This window comes from Panthera leo, chromosome D1 (assembly GCF_018350215.1).
Source record: "Panthera leo isolate Ple1 chromosome D1, P.leo_Ple1_pat1.1, whole genome shotgun sequence".
NCBI classification, from domain to species: Eukaryota; Metazoa; Chordata; class Mammalia; order Carnivora; family Felidae; genus Panthera; species Panthera leo.
In genome coordinates, this window is record NC_056688.1 from 54801335 (window position 1) to 54822719 (window position 21385).

Genomic DNA, 21385 nt, shown 5'->3' on the forward strand with positions numbered 1-21385 from the left:
TGTAAAGAAGTCAGTCCTTTGTCTTCTGCCTCATATAGTTTCTTATGAAAGGTCTTACCAAAAAAAAAAAAAAAAAGTCTTCCTTTTTATCTTTGTTCCTCTACTTGTAATATGTCCTTTTTCTTTAGCTGCTTTTTAAGATTGTTCTTTTTATTACTGGTTTTCAATAATTTGATTATGGTTTACTTTGTTGTATATGAGTATGTGTGTGTCTATCTATCCTGCTTGGGGTTCGCTGAACTTTTAGATCAGTCAGTATAATTTTCATCAAATTGATACATTTTCAGTCTTCATTTTTTCAAATATTTTCTTGCTCCTACCCTCTTCTGGGGTTCCCAATTACATAGATATGAGAAAGTTTGATATTATCCCATTGGTTGCTGAGACTCTGTTTGTTGTTATTTGTAGCCTATTAATTTCTCTGCTTCCTCTTGAGTAGATTCTATTTCTGTATATATTAGTTTTTTATTGCTGTGTAACAAATTGCTGCAAACCTAGCAGCTTAAAATAATACAAATTTATCATCTCACAGTTTCTGTGGGCCATGGGTTCAGGCATGGATTAATAGGGTCCTCTACTTAAGAGTCTCCCAGGCTAAAATCAAGGTATCAGCCTAGACCACAATCTCATCTGAGACTAGTTGTTGGAAGAATTTAATTCCTTACTCAATTGTAAGTGGTAGAACTGAAGTTGTTTCTGTTTCCTTGATGACTGTTGGCAGGGTTTGCTCTGAGTTCCTGGAGTCCACCTTCAGGTCGCACCCATATGGCCCTCTGACAACATGGCAGCTTACTTATTCAAAATCAGCAGGACAATATCTTATAGCAGATAGATTCAGGAAAAAGAGACCAAAGGAAGTAAAATAACAGACAAAACAAACAGAAAACAAGTTGACACATGATAGTCTTAAATCCAACCATTTATTAATTACATAAAATATAAATGGAGCAGATACATCAAAGTAGAGATTGTCAGACTGGATAGAAAAAAGCAGGACCTAACCATATGTTGTCTACAAAATAAATATTTAAGGGGCGCCTGGGTGACTCAGTTAAGCGTCTAACTTTGGCTCAGGTCATGATCTCACCATCAGTGAGTTTAAGCTCCACGTCAGGTTCTGTGCTGACAGCTCGGAGCCTGAAGCCTGCTTCAAATTCTGTGTCTCCCTCTCTCTCTGCCCCTCCGCTGCTCCTGCTTTGTCTCTCTCAAAATAAAATAAAAACATAAAAGTTTTTTTAAAAGAAATATTTAAATAGACAACAAAAGATTAAAAATGAAAGAATGGGAAAATGATATGGCATGGAAAAACAGTAAGCATGAGATATAACATCTGAAAAAAATAGACTTCAAAACATGGAGCATTACTGGAAGCAAAGACTTCATAAGTGATGAAAAGGTCAGTATAGCAAGAAGGCATTATAATTAGAGCTCTGTATAAACTTCATACATGAAACAAAAACTGAAAGAGAGAAATAATGCTTGGGCATTTTAACATTCCTCTCTCAGTCCCTGCAAGAACAATGAAACACAAAAAATAAAATCAGAAAGGTTATTGAAGTCTGAACAACATTTACAGCCACATGGACCTAACTGACATAAAACATTATACACAACAACTGCAGACTATATAATATTTTCAAATGTACATGGCATATTGCCAAAATAGACCACATGACAGGCCATAAAACAAGTCTCAATACATAAATTTAAGAAGACTGAAATCTTAAAGTATGCTCTGTGACCATAACAAAATTAAATTAGAAATGAGCTTTAATATGGGAGTGCAAGCTGGTGTAGCCACTCTGGAAAGCAGTATAGAGGTTCCTCAAAAAACTAAAAATAGACTACCCTACGACCCAGAAATTGCACTACTAGGCATCTATCCACAGGATACAGGTGTGCTGTTTCGAAGGGACACATGCACCCCCATGTTTATAGCAGCACTATCAACAATAGCCAAAGTATGGAAAGAGCCCAAATGTCCATCGATGGATGAATGGCTAAAGAAGAAATGGTGTATCTATACAATGGAGTATTACTCAGCAATCAAAAAGAATGAAATCTTGCCATTTGCAGCTACGTGGATGGAACCGGAGGGTATTGTGCTAAGTGAAATTAGAGTAAGACAAAAATCATATGACTTCACTCCTATGAGGACTTTAAGAGACAAAACGGATGAACATAAGGGAAGGGAAATAAAAATAATATAAAAACAGGGAGAGGGACAAAACAGAAGAGACTCATAAATATGGAGAACAAACTGAGGGTTACGGGAGGGGTTGTGGGAGGAGGGATTGGCTAAATGGGTAAGAGGCACTAAGGAATCTACTCCTGAAATCATTGTTGCACTATATGCTAACTAATTTGGATGTAAATTTTAAAAAATTAAATTAAAAAAAGAAATGAGCTTTAATAAAATACTAGGTAAGTCTCTAAATGTTGGAAATTAATGTATTTCTAAACATCAAGTTGATTTATCAAGGGATAAATCACAAGAGAAATAAGAAAATATTTCAAATGGTAATGCATATACAATAGTGAAATTTGTGGGGTAAAACTAAAGCAGGACTTGGAAATTTGTAACTTTAAATTTTAGAATGAAGAAGGCTTAATATTGATAAGAATCTAGAAAAAGAAGAATAAATTTTTCCCCAAGTAAAAGGAAGGAAAGAATAAAGATAGCAGGAATCAATGAAATAGAAGATACCACAAAAATAGAGAAAATGAAAAAAAGTAAAAGTTAATTTTTTATTTTTTATTAAATATATGAAATTTATTGTCAAATTGGTTTCCATACAACACCCAGTGCTCATCCCAAAAGGTGCCCTCTTCAATACCCATCACCCACCCTCTCCTCCCTCCCACCCCCCATCAGCCCTCAGTTTGTTCTCAGTTTTTAAGAGTCTCTTATGCTTTGGCTCTCTCCCACTCTAACCTCCTTTTTTTTTTTTCTTCCCCTCCCCCATGGGTTCCTGTTAAGTTTCTCAGGATCCACATAAGAGTGAAAACATACGGTATCTGTCTTTCTCTGTATGGCTTATTTCACTTAGCATAACACTCTCCAGTTCCGTCCACTTTGCTACAAAGGGCCATATTTCGTTCTTTCTCATTGCCCTGTAGTACTCCATTGTGTATATAAACCACAATTTCTTTATCCATTCATCAGTTGATGGACATTTAGGCTCTTTCCGTAATTTGGCTATTGTTGAGAGTGCTGCTATAAACATTGGGGTACAAGTGCCCCTATGCATCAATACTCCTGTATCCCTTGGGTAAATTCCTAGCAGTGCTACTGCTGGGTCATAGGGTAGGTCTATTTTTAATTTTTTGAGGAACCTCCACACTGCTTTCCAGAGCAGCTGCACCAATTTGCATTCCCACCAACAGTGCAAGAGAGTTCCCGTTTCTCCACATTCTCTCCAGCATCTATAGTCTCCTGATTTGTTCATTTTGGCTACTCTGACTGGCGTGAGGTGATATCTGAGTGTGGTTTTGATCTGTATTTCCCTGATAAGGAGCGACGTTGAACATCTTTTCATGTGCCTGTTGGCCATCCGGATGTCTTCTTTAGAGAAGTGTCTATTCATGTTTTCTGCCCATTTCTTCACTGGGTTATTTGTTTTTCGGGTGTGGAGTTTGGTGAGCTCTTTATAGATTTTGGATACTAGCCCTTTGTCCGATATGTCATTTGCAAATATCTTTTCCCATTCCGTTGGTTGCCTTTTAGTTTTGTTGATTGTTTCCTTTGCTGTGCAGAAGCTTTTTATCTTCGTGAGGTCCCAATAGTTCATTTTTGCTTTTAATTCCCTTGCCTTTGGGGATGTGTCAAGTAAGAAATTGCTACAGCTGAGGTCAGAGAGGTCTTTTCCTGCTTTCTACTCTAGGGTTTTGATGGTTTCCTGTCTCACATTCAGGTCCTTTATCCATTTTGAGTTTATTTTTGTGAATGGTGTAAGAAAGTGGTCTTGTTTCCTTCTTCTGCATGTTGCTATCCAGTTCTCCCAGCACCATTTGTTAAAGACACTGTCTTTTTTCCATTGGATGTTCTTTCCTGCTTTGTCAAAGATGAGTTGGCCATACGTTTGTGGGTCTAGTTCTGGGGTTTCTATTCTATTCCATTGGTTTATGTGTCTGTTTTTATGCCAATACCATGCTGTCTTGATGATGACAGCTTTGTAGTAGAGGCTAAAGTCTGGGATTGTGATGCCTCCTGCTTTGGTCTTCTTCAAAATTACTTTGGCTATTCGGGGCCTTTTGTGGTTCCATATGAATTTTAAGATTCCTTGTTCTAGCTTTGAGAAGAATGCTGGTGCAATTTTGATTGGGATTGCATTGAATGTGTAGATAGCTTTGGGTGGTATTGACATTTTGACAATATTTATTCTTCCAACCCATGAGCGTGGAATGTTTTTCCATTTCTTTGTATCTTCTTCAATTTCCTTCATAAGCTTTCTATAGTTTTCAGCTTACAGATCTTTCTCATCTTAGGTTAGATTTATTCCTAGGTATTTTATGCTTCTTGGTGCAATTGTGAATGGGATCAGTTTCTTTATTTGTCTTTCTGTTGCTTCATTATTAGTGTATAAGAATGCAACTGATTTCTGTACATTGATTTTGTATCCTGCAACTTTGCTGAATTCATGTATCAGTTCTAGCAGACTTTTGGTGGAGTCTATCGGATTTTCCATGTATAATATGTCATCTGCAAAAAGTGAAAGCTTAACTTCATCTTTGCCAGTTTTGGTGCCTTTGATTTCCTTTTGTTGTCTGCTGATGCTGGAACTTCCAACACTATGTTAACAGCAGTGAGAGTGGACATCCCTGTCGTGTTCCTGATCTCAGGGGAAAAGCTCTCAGTTTTTCCCCATTGAGGATGATGTTACCTGTGGGCTTTTCATAAATGGCTTTTATGATGTTTAAGTATGTTCTTCTATCCCGACTTTCTCGAGGGTTTTTATTAAGAAAGGATGCTGAATTTTGTCAAATGCTTTTTCTGCATCGATTGACAGAATCATATAGTTCTTATCTTTCCTTTTATTAATGTGATGTATCACCTTGATTGATTTGCGAATGTTGAACCAGCCCTATATCCTAGGAATGAATCCCACTTGATCATGGTGAATAATTCTTTTTATATGCTGTTGAATTCGATTTGCTAGTATCTTATTGAGAATTTTTGCATCCATATTCATCAGGGATATTGGCCTATAGTTCTCTTTTTTTACTGGGTCTCTGTCTGGTTTAGGAATCAAAGTAATACTGGCTTCATAGAATGAGTCTGGAAGTTTTCCTCCCCTTTCTATTTTTTGGAATAGCTTGAGAAGGATAGGTATTATCTCTGTGTTAAACGTCTGGCAGAACTCCCCTGGGAAGCCATCTGGTCCTGGACTCTTATTTGTTGGGAGATTTTTGATGGCTGATTCAATTTCTTCGCTGGTTATGGGTCTGTTCAAGCTTTCTATATCCTCCTGATTGAGTTTTGGAAGTGTGTGGGTGTTTACAAATTTGTTCATTTCTTTCAGGTTGTCCAGTTTGTTGGCATATAGTTTTTCATAGTATTCCCTGATACTTGCTTGTATTTCTGAGGGATTGGTTGTAATAATTCCATTTTCAGTCATGATTTTATCTATTTGGGTCATCTCCCTTTTCTTTTTGAGAAGCATGGCTAGAGGTTTATCAGTTTTGTTTATCTTTTCAAAAAACCAACTCTTGGTTTCATTGATCTGCTCTACAGTTTTTTTAGATTCTATATTGTTTATTTCTGCTCTGATCTTTATTATTTCTCTTCTTCTGCTGGGTTTAAGCTGCCTTTGCTGTTCTGCTTCTATTTCCTTTAGGTGTTCTGTTAGATTTTGTATTTGGGATTTTTCTTGTTTTGAGATAGGCCTGGATTGCAATGTATTTTCTTCTCAGGACTGCCTTCGCTGCATCCCAAAGCGTTTGAATTGTTGTATTTTCATTTTCGTTTGTTTCCATATATTTTTTAATTTCTTCTCTAATTGCCTGGTTGATCCATTCATTCTTTTTTTTTTTTTAATTTTTTTTTTTCAACGTTTATTTTATTTTTTGGGACAGAGAGAGACAGAGCATGAACGGGGGAGGGACAGAGAGAGAGGGAGACACAGAATTGGAAACAGGCTCCAGGCTCTGAGCCATCAGCCCAGAGCCTGACGCGGGGCTCGAACTCACGGACCGTGAGATCGTGACCTGGCTGAAGTCGGACGCTTAACCGACTGCGCCACCCAGGCGCCCCGATCCATTCATTCTTTAGTAGGGTGTTCTTTAACCTCCATGCTTTTGGAGGTTTTCCAGACTTTTTCCTGTGGTTGATTTCAAGTTTCATAGCATTGTGGTCTGAAAGTGTGCATGGTATGATCTCAGTTCTTTCATACTTATAAAGGGCTGTTTTGTGACCCAGTATGTGATCTATCTTGGAGAATGTTCCATGTGCACTTGAGAAGAAAGTATATTATGTTGCTTTGGGATGCAGAGTTCTAAATATATCTGTCAAATCCATCTGATCCAATGTATCATTCAGGGCCCTTGTTTCTTTATTGACCGTGTGTCTAGATGATCTATCCATTGCTGTGAGTGGGGTGTTAAAGTCCCTCGCAATTACCACATTCTTATCAATAAGGTTGCTTATGTTTGTGATTACTTGTTTTATATATTTGGGGGTTCCCGTATTCGGCGCATAGACATTTATAATTGTTAGCTCTTCCTGATGGATAGACCCTGTAATTATTATATAACGTCCTTCTTCATCTCTTGTTACAGCCTTTAGTTTAAAGTCTAGTTTGTCTGATACAAGTATGGCTACTCCAGCTCTCTTTTGACTTCCAGTAGCATGATAAATAGTTCTCCATCCCCTCACTCTCAATCTAAAGGTGTCCTCAGGTCTAAAATGAGTCTCTTGTAGACAGCAAATAGATGGGTCTTGTTTTTTTTTATCCATTCTGATACCCTATGTCTTTTGGTTGGCGCACTTAGTCCATTTACATTCAGTGTTATTATAGAAAGATATGAGTTTAGAGTCATTGTGATGTCTGTAGGTTTCATGCTTGTAGCGATGTCTCTGGTACTTTGTCTCACAGTATTTCCCCTTAGGATCTCTTGTAGGGCTGGTTTAGTGGTGACGAATTCCTTCAGTTTTTGTTTGTTTGGGAAGACCTTTATCTCTCCCTCTATTCTAAATGACAGATTTGCTGATAAAGGATTCTCGGCTGCATAATTTTTCTGTTCATCACATTGAAGATTTCCTGCCATTCCTTTCTTGCCTGCCAAGTTTCAGTAGAGAGATCCGTCACGAGTCTTATTGGTCTCCCTTTATATGTTAGAGCACATTTATCCCTAGCTGCTTTCAGAATTTTCTCTTTATCCTTATATTTTGCCAGTTTCACTATGCTATGTCGTGCAGACGATCAATTCAAGTTACGTCTGAAGGGAGTTCTCTCTGCCTCTTGGATTTCATTGCCTTTTCCCTTCCCCAGATCAGGGAAATTCTCATCTATTATTTCTTCAAGTACACCTTCAGCACCTTTCCCTCTCTCTTCCTCCTCTGCAATACCAATTATGCGTAGATTATTTCTCTTTAGTGCATCACTTAGTTCTCTAATTTTCCCCTCATACTCCTGGATTTTTTTATCTCTCTTTTTCTCAGCTTCCTCCTTTTCCATAATTTTATCTTCTAGTTTACCTATTCTTTTCTGCCTCTTCAATCCGAGCTGTCTCCATTTTATTTTGGAGCTGGTCGTCTCCATTTTATTTTGCAGCTCATTTATAGCCTTTTTTAGCTCCTCCTGGCTGTTCTTTAGTCCCTTGATCTCTGTAGCAATAGATTCTCTGCTGTCCTCTATACTGTTTTCAAGCCCAGCGATTAATTTTATGACTATCATTCTAAATTCACTTTATGTTATATTGTTTAAATCCTTTTTGATCAGTTCGTTAGTTGTTGTTATTTCCTGGAGATTCTTTTGAGGGGAATTCTTCTGTTTCGTCATTTTGGATAGTCCCTGGAGTGGTGCAGACCTGCAGGGCACTTCCCCTCTGCTGTCTTGAATAACTTGCGTTGGTGGGCAGGGCCGCAGTCAGACCTGATGCCTGCCCCCAGCCCGCCTCTGGGGCCACAGTCAGACTGGTGTGTATCTTCTCTTCCCCTCTCCTAAGAGCGGAATTCACTGGGGTGGCATGGCCCGACTGGGCTACTTGCACACTGCCAGGCTTCTGGTGCTGGGGATCTGGCGTATTAGCTGGGGTGGATCAGCAAGGTGCACAGGGGCGAGAGGGGCAGGCTCAGCTCGCTTTTCCTTTGGTGATCCACTTCGGGAGGGGCCCTGTGGCAGCGGGAGGGAGTCAGACCTGCCGCCGGAGGGATGGATCCGCAGAAGCACAGCGTTGGGTGTTTGCATGGTGCAAGCAAGTTCCCTGGCAGGAACTGGTTCCCTTTGGGATTTTGGCTGGGGGATGGGCGAGGGAGATGGCGCTGGCAAGTGCCTTTGTTCCCCGCCAAGCTTCACTCTGTCGTCCAGGGCCCAACAACTCTCCCTCCCGTTGTCCTCCAGCCCTCCGCTCTCTGAGCAGAGCTGTTAGCTTATAACCTTCCAGATGTTAAGTCCCGCTTGCTGTCCGAACACACTCCGTCCGGCCCCTCCGCTTTTGCAAGCCAGACTCGGGGCCTCTGCTTGGCTGGCGGGCTGCCCCTCCGCCCCGGCTCCCTCCCGCCAGTCCGTGTAGTGCGCACCGCCTCTCCACCTTTCCTACCCTCTTCCGTGGGCCTCTCGTCTGCGCTTGGCTCCGGAGAATCCGTTCTGAGTAAAAGTTAATTTTTTGAAAAGATTAACAAAATTGATAAACTCTGAGCAAGATGAGAAAGGGAGGGAAAGGAAGAGAGAGAGATTGATTGCTGATATGATGAATGAAAAATGGATTATCTGTCCATATCCTAGACATAAAAAGGAAAATTAGGAACATTTTTATGCCACTAAAATTTACAACTTAAGTAAACTAGAGAAATCCCTTGAAATAAACAGCTTACCAGAACTAAAAGAAGAAGAAATAACAATTTTTAATAACTCACCTTCAGAATCAACTGCATATCCCAAAAACCTCACCAAAAGGAAACGTCTAGGCCCAGAGAATTTTCACTGGTTAATCAAATATTAAATAATGCTAATTTTATACCAACTCAGAAAAAAAGGAAGAGGAACACTACCTAGCAGATTTTTGAGGCCAACAATACCCTCCTATAAAAACTGACAAAGATATTACAATAACTAAATTTATACACCAATATCATTATGAACTTAGACCTAAAAATTCTTAGCAAAATGTTAGCAAATTGAATACATCAGTATATAAAAAGGATAATATGTCATAAGTAAGTAGGGTTTATCCCAGTAGTACAAGATGAATATATCATTTGAAAATTAATATAATCGACTGAATTAATAAAGTAGAAATAGTATATTTGACAGAAGTAAGCACCCATTTATGATAAAAAAAAAAAAAAAAGCTCTGGGAAAACTAGTAGAATTAAACTTCCTCAATCTGATGGAAAACATTTATAGGAAACCTACAGTCAATATCATTTTTAACGGTGAAACAATGAATGTTTTTCCCCTAAGATCAGAAACAAGGCAAGGGTATCTGCTCTCACCACTGCTGCTCAGCATTGTGGAAATCCTAACTAGTTTGGTAAGATAAATAACAGACATAAAGGAAGAAATAAAAAAAACTCCTCATTTGCAGATTAATTACATAAAAATTCTAGACTTCCCGGGACAGTGGAGTAGGAGAACCCTAAAGTCACCTCGTCCCATGGACACAACCAGTTAACACTCATGCCAGTGTAAGTAATCCAGAAAATGTCTCAAAGACTGCCAGAACAAACTTCACAACTAAATATAGAGAAGAGGGTAGGAAGGGCAAAGATATAGTGTGATTTAGATGGGTTTAACCACCAGAAAGAGGGAGCTATGGGTGTGGAGAGGGGAGAAAAAACAGACTATCACACCCAGAAGTCTGGACAGGGAAGATGAATCCCATAACATTTGGTGTTGAAAACCAGAGGGGCTGAATTTCATGAGTTCTTCTAACCAGTGAGACTTAAAGCCTGGAACTTTAAAAATCAGCAGGCTTGGCTCTAGGAGAGCCAAGAGGGCAATAGGAAACTGAGTCCCCACCCTTAAAGAGACAGCACAACACACAGCCCACAGGGATACAGCATAGAAGCAGCAGTTTGAAAAACACTGGGGGCATAGAGGGAGTGTTATTTACTAATCTCAGAGTTCACTGAGGGACTTCTCCAGTAATAAAGGAGCTGGCAGGCATTGTCTCCCTCCCTTGCCCCACCTAGCATAAACACATGGCCACCTGTGCGAACCAATGTGGCACCAGCATTCACTAGCTAATTTGCTTATACTACACCCCATCCCCTCAAGCCAGGCTTGCCTCAGTCCTGGTGTTGCTGTTCCCCTCCCCCAGAAGACCAGCACAAATCTTGCCAACACATCTTCCAACTGTACACTTTGTAGGGCCTACATCCAGTGGAGGCTGGTGATCTCCCATGGGTGATTGTCACACCTTATTAAAACTGGGCCCCCAGCCCACATGTGCTTTGTGAAGCTGACTGGGTTCTGTTTCTGTGATGGCTATGCTTGCCCTGTGGAAGAGGACTAGCACCACCTTGTTAAATTGTGTACCCTACCCACTACTTTCAAGAGCAAGAGACATAGCTGACTTACCTAACACAGAAAAACAGACAAAACTTGACTATATATATATCACTATATATATATATATATATATATAGTGATATATATATAGTGATATATATACAGTGATATATATATAAATATATATATATTTATATATAGTCAAGTTATATATATATATATATATATATATATATATATATATATATATACACACACATTAAAGACAAAAAGAAAAAGAAAAACAGACACAGAAAGTTAGACAAAAATGAGACTGAGGAATATGTCCCAAATCAAAGAGTGGGACAAAATCACAGCAAGAGACTTAAGGGAAATGGAGATAAATAATATGCCTGATAGAGAACTTAAAGTAATGATCATAAAGATACTCAATGGACTTGAGAAAAGAGTAGAGGACATCAGTGAGACCCTTAAAGAGATTTAAAAAAAAGAACCAATCAGAAATAACACAATAATTGAAATTTAAAATAAACTATGGGGCACCTGGTTGGCTCGGTCAGTTAAGCGTCTGACTTTGGCTCAGGTCATTATCTTACAGTTCATGGGTTTGAGGCCGACGTCAGGCTCTGTGCTGACAGCTTGGAACCTGGAGCCTGCTTCAGATTCTGTGTCTCCCTCTCTGTGCCTCCCCTGCTCATGCTCTGTCTCTCAAAAATAAATTAACATTTAAAAAAAAAGTAAACTAGATGAAATAGATAGTAGGCTAGAAGCAGCAGAAGAATGGATCAGTGACCTAGAAGATAGTGTAATGGAAAGTAATCAAGCTGAACAGGTAAGAGAAAAATATTATGCAAAATGAGAATAGACTTAGGGAACTCAGTGACTCCATCAAGTGCAATAACATTTGCAATGTAGGGATCTCAAAAGAAGAAGAGAAAAGGGGGCAGAAAATTTATTTGGAGAAACAATAGCTGAAAACTTTGTGAATTTGGGAAAGAAAACATATTCAAATCCAGGAGGCACAGAGATCCTGCAGCAAAAATCAACCCAAGGAGGTCCATAAGACACATAGTAATTAAAATGTCAAAAGACAGTGATAAAGAATTTTAAAAGCAGTGATAAAGAATTTTAAAAGCAAGAGAAAAGAAAACAGCTACATAGAAGGAAAGCCCCTTAAGGCTATCAGTGGATTTTTCACCAGAAACTCTGCAGGTCAGAAGGGAGTGGTATAATACATTCAAAGTGCTGAAATGGAAAAATCTGTAGCCAAGGATACTGTATCCAGCAAGGCTATCATTCAGAATAGAAGGAGAGATAATGAGTTTCCCAGACAGACAAAAGTTAAAGAAGTTCATGACCACTAAGCCAGCCCTACAAGAAATGTTAAAGGGGACTCTTTGAGTGGAAAGGAAATGACCATTAGTAAGAGTTAATAGGAAGCACAAAAGCAGTAAAAATAAGTATGTATGTAAAAATCAGTCAAGAGGCTCACAAAATGAAAGGATGTGAAGCATTATACCATATACCTAAAACATGGGGAGGAGAGGAGTAAAGAATGGGTCAAACTTAAGTGACCATCAACTTAAGCAGAAGATATTATATACAAACCTAATGGGAACAACAAATGAAAAACAAGTAATAGGCAAAAAATAAAAACGAAAGAAATCTAGGTATATCTCTAAAGAAAGCCAACTTATGGTGAGAGAAGAGGGCAAATGAAGAAACAAACAGAGAAGATCCACAAAAACATATAACAAATAACAAAATGGCAATAAATACATTCCTGTCAATAATTATGTAGTCTGTAAATGGACTAATTGCTCCAATCAAAAGACATAGTTTGTTGGAATAGATAGAATAAGAAAAAGACCCATCTATATGCTGACTACAAGAGACTCACTTCAGACCTAAAGACACATGCAGATTGAAAGTTAGGAGATGGACATATGTGGAATTTGAGAAACTCAACATAAGGGAAAGGAAGGAAAAATAAGATTTAAAAAACCAGAGAGGAAAGCAAACCATAAGAGTTTCTTAAAAATGGAGAACAAACTGAGGGTTGTTAGAGGAGGTTGGTGGGTGGGTGGGTGGGGAGCGGGTTAAATGGGTGATGGGCATTAAGGAGGGCACTTTCAGAATGAGCATTGGATATCATATGTAAGAGATGAAGCACTGGGTCCTACTCCTGAAGCCAAGGCTACATTGTATGTTAGCTAACTTGAAAATTTAAAAAAGGTGAGGAAATGGAAGAATATTTATCATGCAAATGGATATGAAAAGAAAGCCGAGGTAGCAATATTTATATCAATCAAAACTTTAAAACAAGGACTGTAACAAGAGACAAAGAAGGACACTATATAAACATTAAGGGGATAATACAACAAGAAAACATAATAATTGGAAATGTTTATGCATCCAACATGGAAGCATCCAAATATATAAACCAGTTAATAACAAATATAAAGGAACTAATCTATAGTAATACAATAATAGGGAACATTAACACCCGACTTACAACAATGGACAAGTCCTCTAAACGGAAAATCAGTAAGGAACAGTGGTTTTGAATGACACACTGGACCAGATGATTTAATAGATATATTCAGAACATTCATCCTAAAACAGAACACACATTCATTTCAAGTGCACATGGAACATTATCCAGAATAGATCACATATTAAGTCATAAAACAATTCTCAACAATTTAAAAAAGAAGTTATACCACACATCTTTTCTGACCACAACGTGATGAAACTAGAAAGCAACCACGAGAAAAAAAATCTGGAAAGAACACAAATAGGTGGAGGTTAAATAACATGCTAGTAAACAATGAATGGGTCAAGCAAGAAATCAAAGAGGAAATTAAAAAAAATACATGGAGACAAATGAAAATGGAAACACAACAATCCAAAATCTTTGGGATGCAGCAAAAGTGGTTCTAAGAAGTTTATAGCAATACAAGCCTACTACCTTAAGAAGCAAGAAAAATCTCCAGCAAACAACCTAACCTTACAGGAGCTAGAAGAACAACAAACAAACAACAAACAAAACCCAAAAACAGCAGAAGGAAGGAAATAATGAAGATTACAGCAGAAATTAATGATATAGAAACTGAAAAAACAATGGAACAGATCAATGAAGCCAGCTGTTTCTTCGAAAAGATCAAGAAAATTGATAAACCTCTAGCCAGACATATTTTAAAAAGAAAGAATAAAAAGAGGACTCAAAATCAGAAATGAAAGAGAAATAACCAACACCATGGAAATATAAAGGACTGTAAGAGAATATTATAAAAAAGTACATTTCAAAAAAACCTGGACAACCTAGAAGAAATGGATAAATTCCTAGAAACAGATAACCCACCACAACCAAAGCAGGAAGAAATGGAAAATTCGAACAGACCAATTGCCAGCAATGAAATTGAATCAGTAACTTAAAAAACTCCCAACAAACAAAAAAATCCAGGACCAGACAGCTACACAGGTGAATTCTACCAAACATTTAAAGAAGACTTAATACCTAATCTTCTCAGACTATTCCAGAAAACATAAGAGAAAGGAAAACTTCCTAATTCTTTCTATGAGTCCAGCATTACCCTGATACCAAAACCAAATAAAGACACACATACATACATGCATGTGCGTGCACACACACACACACACACCTAAAAAAAAAAAGAAAAAACTAAAAAAGAAAACTACAGGCCAATATCCCTGATGAACATAGATGTAAAAGCCTCAACAAAGTACTAGCAAACTGAATCCAACAATATATTTTTAAAAATTATTCACCACAATCAAGTGGGATTTATTTCTGAGTTGAAAGGGTGGTTCAATATTCACAAGTCAATCAGTGCGATACATCACATCAATAAAAGGAGAACAACCATCTGATCCTTTCAATAGATGCAGAAAAAACACGTGACAAAGTACAACAGCAATTCATGTAAAAATTCTCAACAAAGTAGTTTTAGAGGGAACATACCTCAACATAATAAAGGCCACAGGTTTTGTGGAAAACCCACAACTAATATCATCCTTAATGGAGAAAAACTGAGAGCTTTCCCCCTTAGGTCAAGAACAAGACAAGTATGTCTACTGTCACCACTTTTATTCAACATTGTACTGGAAGCCCTAGCCATAGCAATAAGACTGCAAAAAGAAAGAAAAGGCATCCAAATCAGTAAGGAAGAAGTAAAACTTTCACTATTTTCAGATGACATGATACTATATAGAGAAAACCCAAAGAACTCCACCAAAAAACTGTTAGAACTGATAAACAAATTCAGTAAAGTCACAGGGTACAAAATCATTGTTGCATTCTACACACTAATGAAGCAGCAAAAAGAGAAATTAGGAAAACAATCCCATTTATAACTGCACCAAAAATAATAAGATACCTAGGAATAAACCTAACCAAAGAGGTGAAAGACCTGTGTTCTGAAGACTGTAACACTGATGAAAGAAATTGAAGGTGACACAAAGTAATGGTAAGACATTCCATGCTCATGAATTGCAAGAACAAATATTGTTAAAATGGGTATACTACCCAAAGCGATCTATACATTTAATACAATACTTATCAAAATACCGACAGCATTTTTCACAGAACTATAATAAGTGATTCTAGAATTTGTATGCAACCACAAAACACTGCAATTGGCCAAAGCAATCTTGAAAAGCAAAGCTGTAGGCATCATAATTCTGGACTTCAAGTTATATTTCAAAGCTGTAGTAATCAAAACAGTATGGTGCTGGCACCAGAAAAAAGGCACATAGATCAACATAACAGAAGAGAAAACCCAGAAATAAAACCACAACTGTATGGTCAGTTAATCTTTGATAAAAGAGGAAAGGCTATGCAATGAGAAAAAGATAGTCTCTTCAACAAATGGTGCTGGGAAAACAGGATAGGAACATGCAAAAGAATAAAACTGGGCCACTTTCTTACACCATACACAAAAATGAACTCAAAATGGATTCAGGATCTAAATGTGAGACCTGAAACTATAAAAATCCTAGAAGAGAAAACAGGCAGTAATTTCTCTGACATTGGTCATAGCAACATCTTTCTAGGTATGTCCCCTGAAGCAAGGGAAACAAAAGGAAAAATAAAAAGCTTCTGTACTTCGAAGGAAACAACTAACAAAACCAAAAGATAACCTACTGAATGGGAGAAGATAATTGCAAATGACATATTGGGTTGAGGGTTAGTATCCAAAGCATATAAAGAATTTATACAACTCAACGCCCAAAAATAAATAATCCAATTTTTAAATTGGCAGAAGACATGAACAAACATTTCTCCAAAGAAGACATCCAGATGGCAGACAGATAACATGAAAAGATGCTCAACATCACTTATCATCAGGGAAATGCAAATCAAAACCACAATGAGATATCACCTCACACCTGTCAGAATGGTTAAAATCAAAACACAAGAAACAGCAAGTGTTGGCAAAGATGTGGAGAAAGAGGAACCCTCATGCACTGTTGGTGAGAATGCAAACTGGTATAGCCACTGTGGAAGACAGAGTGGAGGTTCCTCAAAAAAGTAAAAATAGAACTACCCTATGATCCAGTAATTGACATACTGGGTATTTACCCCAAAAATACAAAAACACTAATTTGAAGGGATACATTCACCCCTATGTTTATCACAGCATTATTTACAACAGTCAAATTATGGAAGGAACACAGGTGTCCATCAATAGATAAACGGATAAGACACACACAAATAGTCTATTATTCATCCATAAAGATTAAATCTTGCCATTTGTAACAACACAGATGGATCTAGAGAGTATAGTGCTAAGTTAAGTAAGTCAGAGAAAGACAAATATCATATGGTTTCACTCGTGTGGAATTGAAGAAACAAAATGAACAAAGGGGGGGGGGGGAAAGAGACAAATAAAAAACAGACACCTAACTATAGGAAACAATCAGATGGTTATCAGAGGGGAGGCGGGTGGGAGGATGGGTGAAATAGGTAAAGGAGATTAAGAGTATATTTATCTTGAGCATTGAGTAATATATGGAATTGTTGAATCACTATATTATACATAACACTGTATGTTAACTATACTAGAATTAAAATTAAACAAAAAATCTAAGAAATCAACAAACAAACCTACTGGAATAAGTGAGTTAAACAGTGTCTCAGGATACAAGGTCAATATACAGAAAAATCAATTGTATGTCTATATATTAGCAATAAATAATTAGAAACTTAAAAATTTAAATAGCATCAATTGCAACACCAAAAAACCAAAATAGGAATAAATTTAAGGAAAACATTGCAAGCTGTCACAGAGAAGATATGGTTGGTCACCGAAAGCTATAGAAGTTTACTGAGAGAAGACACAAATGGACCAACATGCCACATTTATGAATTAGAAAACCTAATATCACAGATACTACTTGTCATGGAATTGACCTACAAATTCAATTAAAGTGCAATTAGAATCCCCTTCCTTCTGTAAAGCTGACAGAAAATGAAGCTCATGTGTGTGGTGGTTTCAAGATTGACATTACACTCAGGGCAAAAACAACTGAGATCTGGACTGACTTCTTTGGATTCTCATTATCTTCTAGATTTTGGCCCCACAGTTCCTCACCGTATTGTAAAATCTTAAATGATTTTAAGGTGTTTTCTTGGGTTAATTATTATCCAGTTATTAATTTGTCTTTGGTACGATTCAGTTTTCTAGTTCCATTACTAGAAGTAGTCTCCATCATTTATTTTTCTGTCAGATTAAAATTATTTTTTCAGAACTTACTTGTGTGACAGATGCTGCTGAGCACTGTGTATGTAGTGGCAAGCAAGACGAAGTCTCTGCCTTTAAAAAGCTCCCATCCTAATTGAGGATGTATTCATTTGTTTGTTCAAATTGATTTGGAAGCAGTGGTTGTGAAATGCATGAACTTTAAGCAGATGTGACTTCCTACCTTCTGAGAGCTTTCATGGTGACCTAAAATCTCATACAATAGACTCTTTTTTTTTTTAATGTTTTTATTTATTTTTGAGACATAGAGAGACAGAGCATGAGCAGAGAAGGGGCAGAGAGAGAGGGAGACACAGAATCGGAAGCAGGCTCCAGGCTCTGCGCTGTCAGCACAGAGCCCGACGCGGGGCTTGAACTCACACATTGGGAGATCATGACCTGAGCTGAAGTTGGACGCTCAACCGACTGAGCCACCCAGGCGCCCCTACAATAAATAGACTCTTAAACTCCAGTGCCATAATAAAATCCTTACAAAGTTTGGGGAAGGGAAAACTAAGGGGGGAAAGAACCTGAGATGGTACGTGAGGGGCCAACATTTTAAAGATGATAAAACTTCTCAACATGACCAGAAAAGATTAGAGAAGTGACATTTGAGGAATCTTTGTTTTTGTTGTTTCTATCCCACAGATCTTCGGAGTTTAAGCCTACAACAGAGGGAACATGGGAGTCAGGACTCTACAAATTTACCCAATAAGCCTTCCTTCCGAGTTTTGGGAAATCCTTGGGCTCTATCAGCCTTCTACCCAGCTTTAACCAAGAGCACAAAGAAACAGCCAGGTTCTTGCCATTTTTTAGTAGTCCCCAAGAAGAAATCCAGTGAACCAGAGCAAGTCAAGGAAACCATCAAACCACTGATGCCTAGTAAGGATGATGTTAGACAACCATCACCCACCGAGAAAACATTTGAACCCACCTGGGATGCTCCCAGAGAGGCTACCCTTGAAACCGCATTGCCTTCCCTAAAGGTGAATAAACCAACAATTTCTTCCTTAGAGATTGCTCAATCTAAAACAGAATCTGAAAAGACCTCTACCTTTGAATCCTCTCAACAATACTCTTTTTCAGTATTTTCTGCCATATCCAGCATGTTTTCCTATGAGCTGACCTCAAAGAAGAATTAGCCAATATTGCTTTCCTGTTCCTTTTCATCTCTGTTCCTAAGAGTGGTGATGGTGGGAAGTGGTCAAGAAAGGAGTGCAGAAGGGCCATTGAGGCTCTCAGGAGAACCCCTCTGGTCTAGTGCTTTCAATAAAGAATGCATCTCTAGGGGATAGGCAAGGGAAAAACTGTTGTGGTCTTGAAGCTGGAGTTAGTTGTTCTCTGATGTTAGAGAGTTTCTCATCCTAACCCTTCATAGTACTTCCTGCTAAAGGAATGACTGTGCACATCAGCATGGGAATAAAGGCAACTTCTCAGGAATGCAGAAGGTTACTGGTGTATTCTTTGGACCCCTCTGCTATCACTCACGCTGACAGAGACTAGGGGATGAGTGCAAAAGTGATGCCATCCTGAGTCAGAGAATGAGAAGTGGCATAGGTAAGGCCATGAGTTTGGGGAAAGATCATCTTACATGCATATTGTATGATCTAGTGTGCAGTGAGATACTTTCTAATAGCTTGTCCATGGCTGATTCCCCAGTGGGATGATGGGCATAATCCCATGCCCACCCAGTGGCCCTAGACCTTGAGTGAAAGTCAAAGCCACAGCAAGTGTTTGGGACCTATCAATCTGGAGGATCCCCAAAAAGGAAGAAATGCCTGCCATTTACCAAGTGAAAGAAGCACTGCAATGAGATAAAAATGGAATATTTTTAAATACCTCATCAAACCTAAGCACAAGCTCTAGAGCTTTGTTCTCTTGACTCACACTAAGAATGGGATGTTGCCACTTCCCTCAGATAAAAGTCAATCTAGTGGATGAGTCAAGATAAATAGAACTATAATAACTAACTAAATATAATTATTTACAAATATAAATGCTTAAATAATTTTTCAAGGTAACAGTGAAAGAACTGTCACCAGGCATGATAGACAACATTAGTCTAACAAAACTTTAACACCAATCTTAAATTCTTTTTTCATTCGTCCTTTAAAAAAATTGTGGTAAAATATACATGACAAAATTTATCATTGTAACTACTTTTAAGTGTACAGCCCAGTGGCATTAAGTACATTCATGTTGTGCAATCATCACTTCCATCCACCTCCAGAACTTTTTCATTTTGCAAAACAGAAACTCTGGATGGTTACTTAAACGTAAGATCTGAAACTATAAAATTACCAGAAGAAAACATAGGGAAAAACCTTCTTGACATTGATCTGAGGTATGATTTTTTGGACATGATAGTGAAGTGCAGGCAACAGAAGCAAAAATAAACAAGTGGGATTGTATCAAACTAAAAAGCTTCTGCATGGCAAAGGAAACAATCAACAGAGTGAAGAGGCAACCTACAGAGTGGGAGAAAATATTTGCAATCATATATCTAATAAAGGGTTAGTATCCAAAATATATAAGGAACTCCTACAATCCAATAGCAAATACATACATACATATGTAAAAATATACATACCTGAGTAAAAAATGGGAATGGGACCTGAATAGACGTTTCTCAAAAAAATACATGCAGATGGCCAACAGGTACACAAAAATGGAAATTCAGTCAAAACCATGAAGAGAAATCCTCACACCTGGTAGAATGACTATTATCAATAAGACAAAAGATAACAAATGTTAGCATGGCAAGAAAAGAGAACTCTTGTACACTGTTGATGGGAATGTAAATTGTTACCACCACTATGGAAAGCCATAGAGAGGTACCTCAAAAAAATAAAAAATACAACTACTATAGTCCAGCAATCCCACTATTGGGTATATATCCAAAAGAAATGAAATCAGTACCATGAAGAAATAGCTGTACTTCCATGTTTATTGCAGCATTATTCACAATAGCCGATATATGAAAACAACCTAAATGTCTGTTGATGCGTGAATAGGTAAAGAAAATGTGATACATGTATGTGTATATATATGTGTGTATACATGTAACGGAATTCTTTTCTTTCAGCTTTCTTTTGGTTTCCATTTGCATGGAATATCGTTTTCAATCTCTTCACTTTCAGTCTGTGTATCCTTAAAGTGAGTCTCTTGTAGGCAGCATATAGTTGGGTCTTGTTTTTTAATCCATTTAGCCACACTCTGTCTTTTGATTGGAGAACTTTGCCATTTACATTTAAAGTAATTATTGATAGGTGTGGGCTTATTGCCATTTTGTTAATTGTTTTCTGGATGTTTTGTAATTCTTATGTTCCTTTTTCTCTTGCTCTCTCCCTTTGTGATTTGAAGATTTTCTGTAGTGGCATACTTAGACTCTTTTTATCTTTTGGGTACGTTCTATAAGTCTTTGCTTTGTGTTTACCATGAAGCTTACATAAAACATCTTATACCAGTTTATTTTAAGTCGATAACTTTAGTTTGAACACATTCTAAAGCTTTACGTTTTTACTCTCCCACCCCCACGTTTTATGTTTTCGATATCACAATTTACATCTTGTATCTTGTGTATCCATTAATAAATTATTGTAGTTACAGTTATTTTTATTACTTTTGTCTTTTAGCCTTCATACTAGATCTATAAGTAATTAACATACCACCATTACAGTAGATTCTTCTGAATTTAACTATATATTTACCTTTACAATTGATATTTGTACCTTCATATATTTTCCTGTTATTAATTAACACCCTTTCATATCAGCTTAAAGAAGTCTCTTTAACATTTCCTTTAAGGCCAGTCTAGTGGTGCTACCTCTTTCAGGTGTTGATTGTCTAGTAAACACTTTGACTGTTTCTGAATTCTAAAGGCCAACTTTGCTGGGTAGAATATTCTTGGTGACCCTTTTTTTCTTTTAGCACTTTGAATATATTGTT

General features: G+C 37.6%; 1 protein-coding gene across 10 annotated transcripts in view; it reads left to right on the forward strand.

Annotated features, from left to right (window-relative positions):
• GDPD4 (glycerophosphodiester phosphodiesterase domain containing 4) overlaps positions 1-21385 on the forward strand; it is a 196534-nt gene that overhangs the window by 136128 nt on the left and 39021 nt on the right. For 6 of the 10 annotated variants that reach the window (XM_042903889.1, XM_042903893.1, XM_042903890.1 and 3 more), the window contains one exon: positions 18086-18877. The exons of 1 other annotated variant lie outside the window; for it this stretch is intronic. In XM_042903889.1, the coding sequence (XP_042759823.1) occupies positions 18086-18579 (494 nt within the window). In that variant the 3' untranslated portion in view covers positions 18580-18877. Of the gene's footprint in view, positions 1-18085; positions 18878-21385 lie in introns of those variants that run through there. 3 more of the 10 variants (XR_006193357.1, XR_006193356.1, XM_042903891.1) reach the window with 1 other exon arrangement.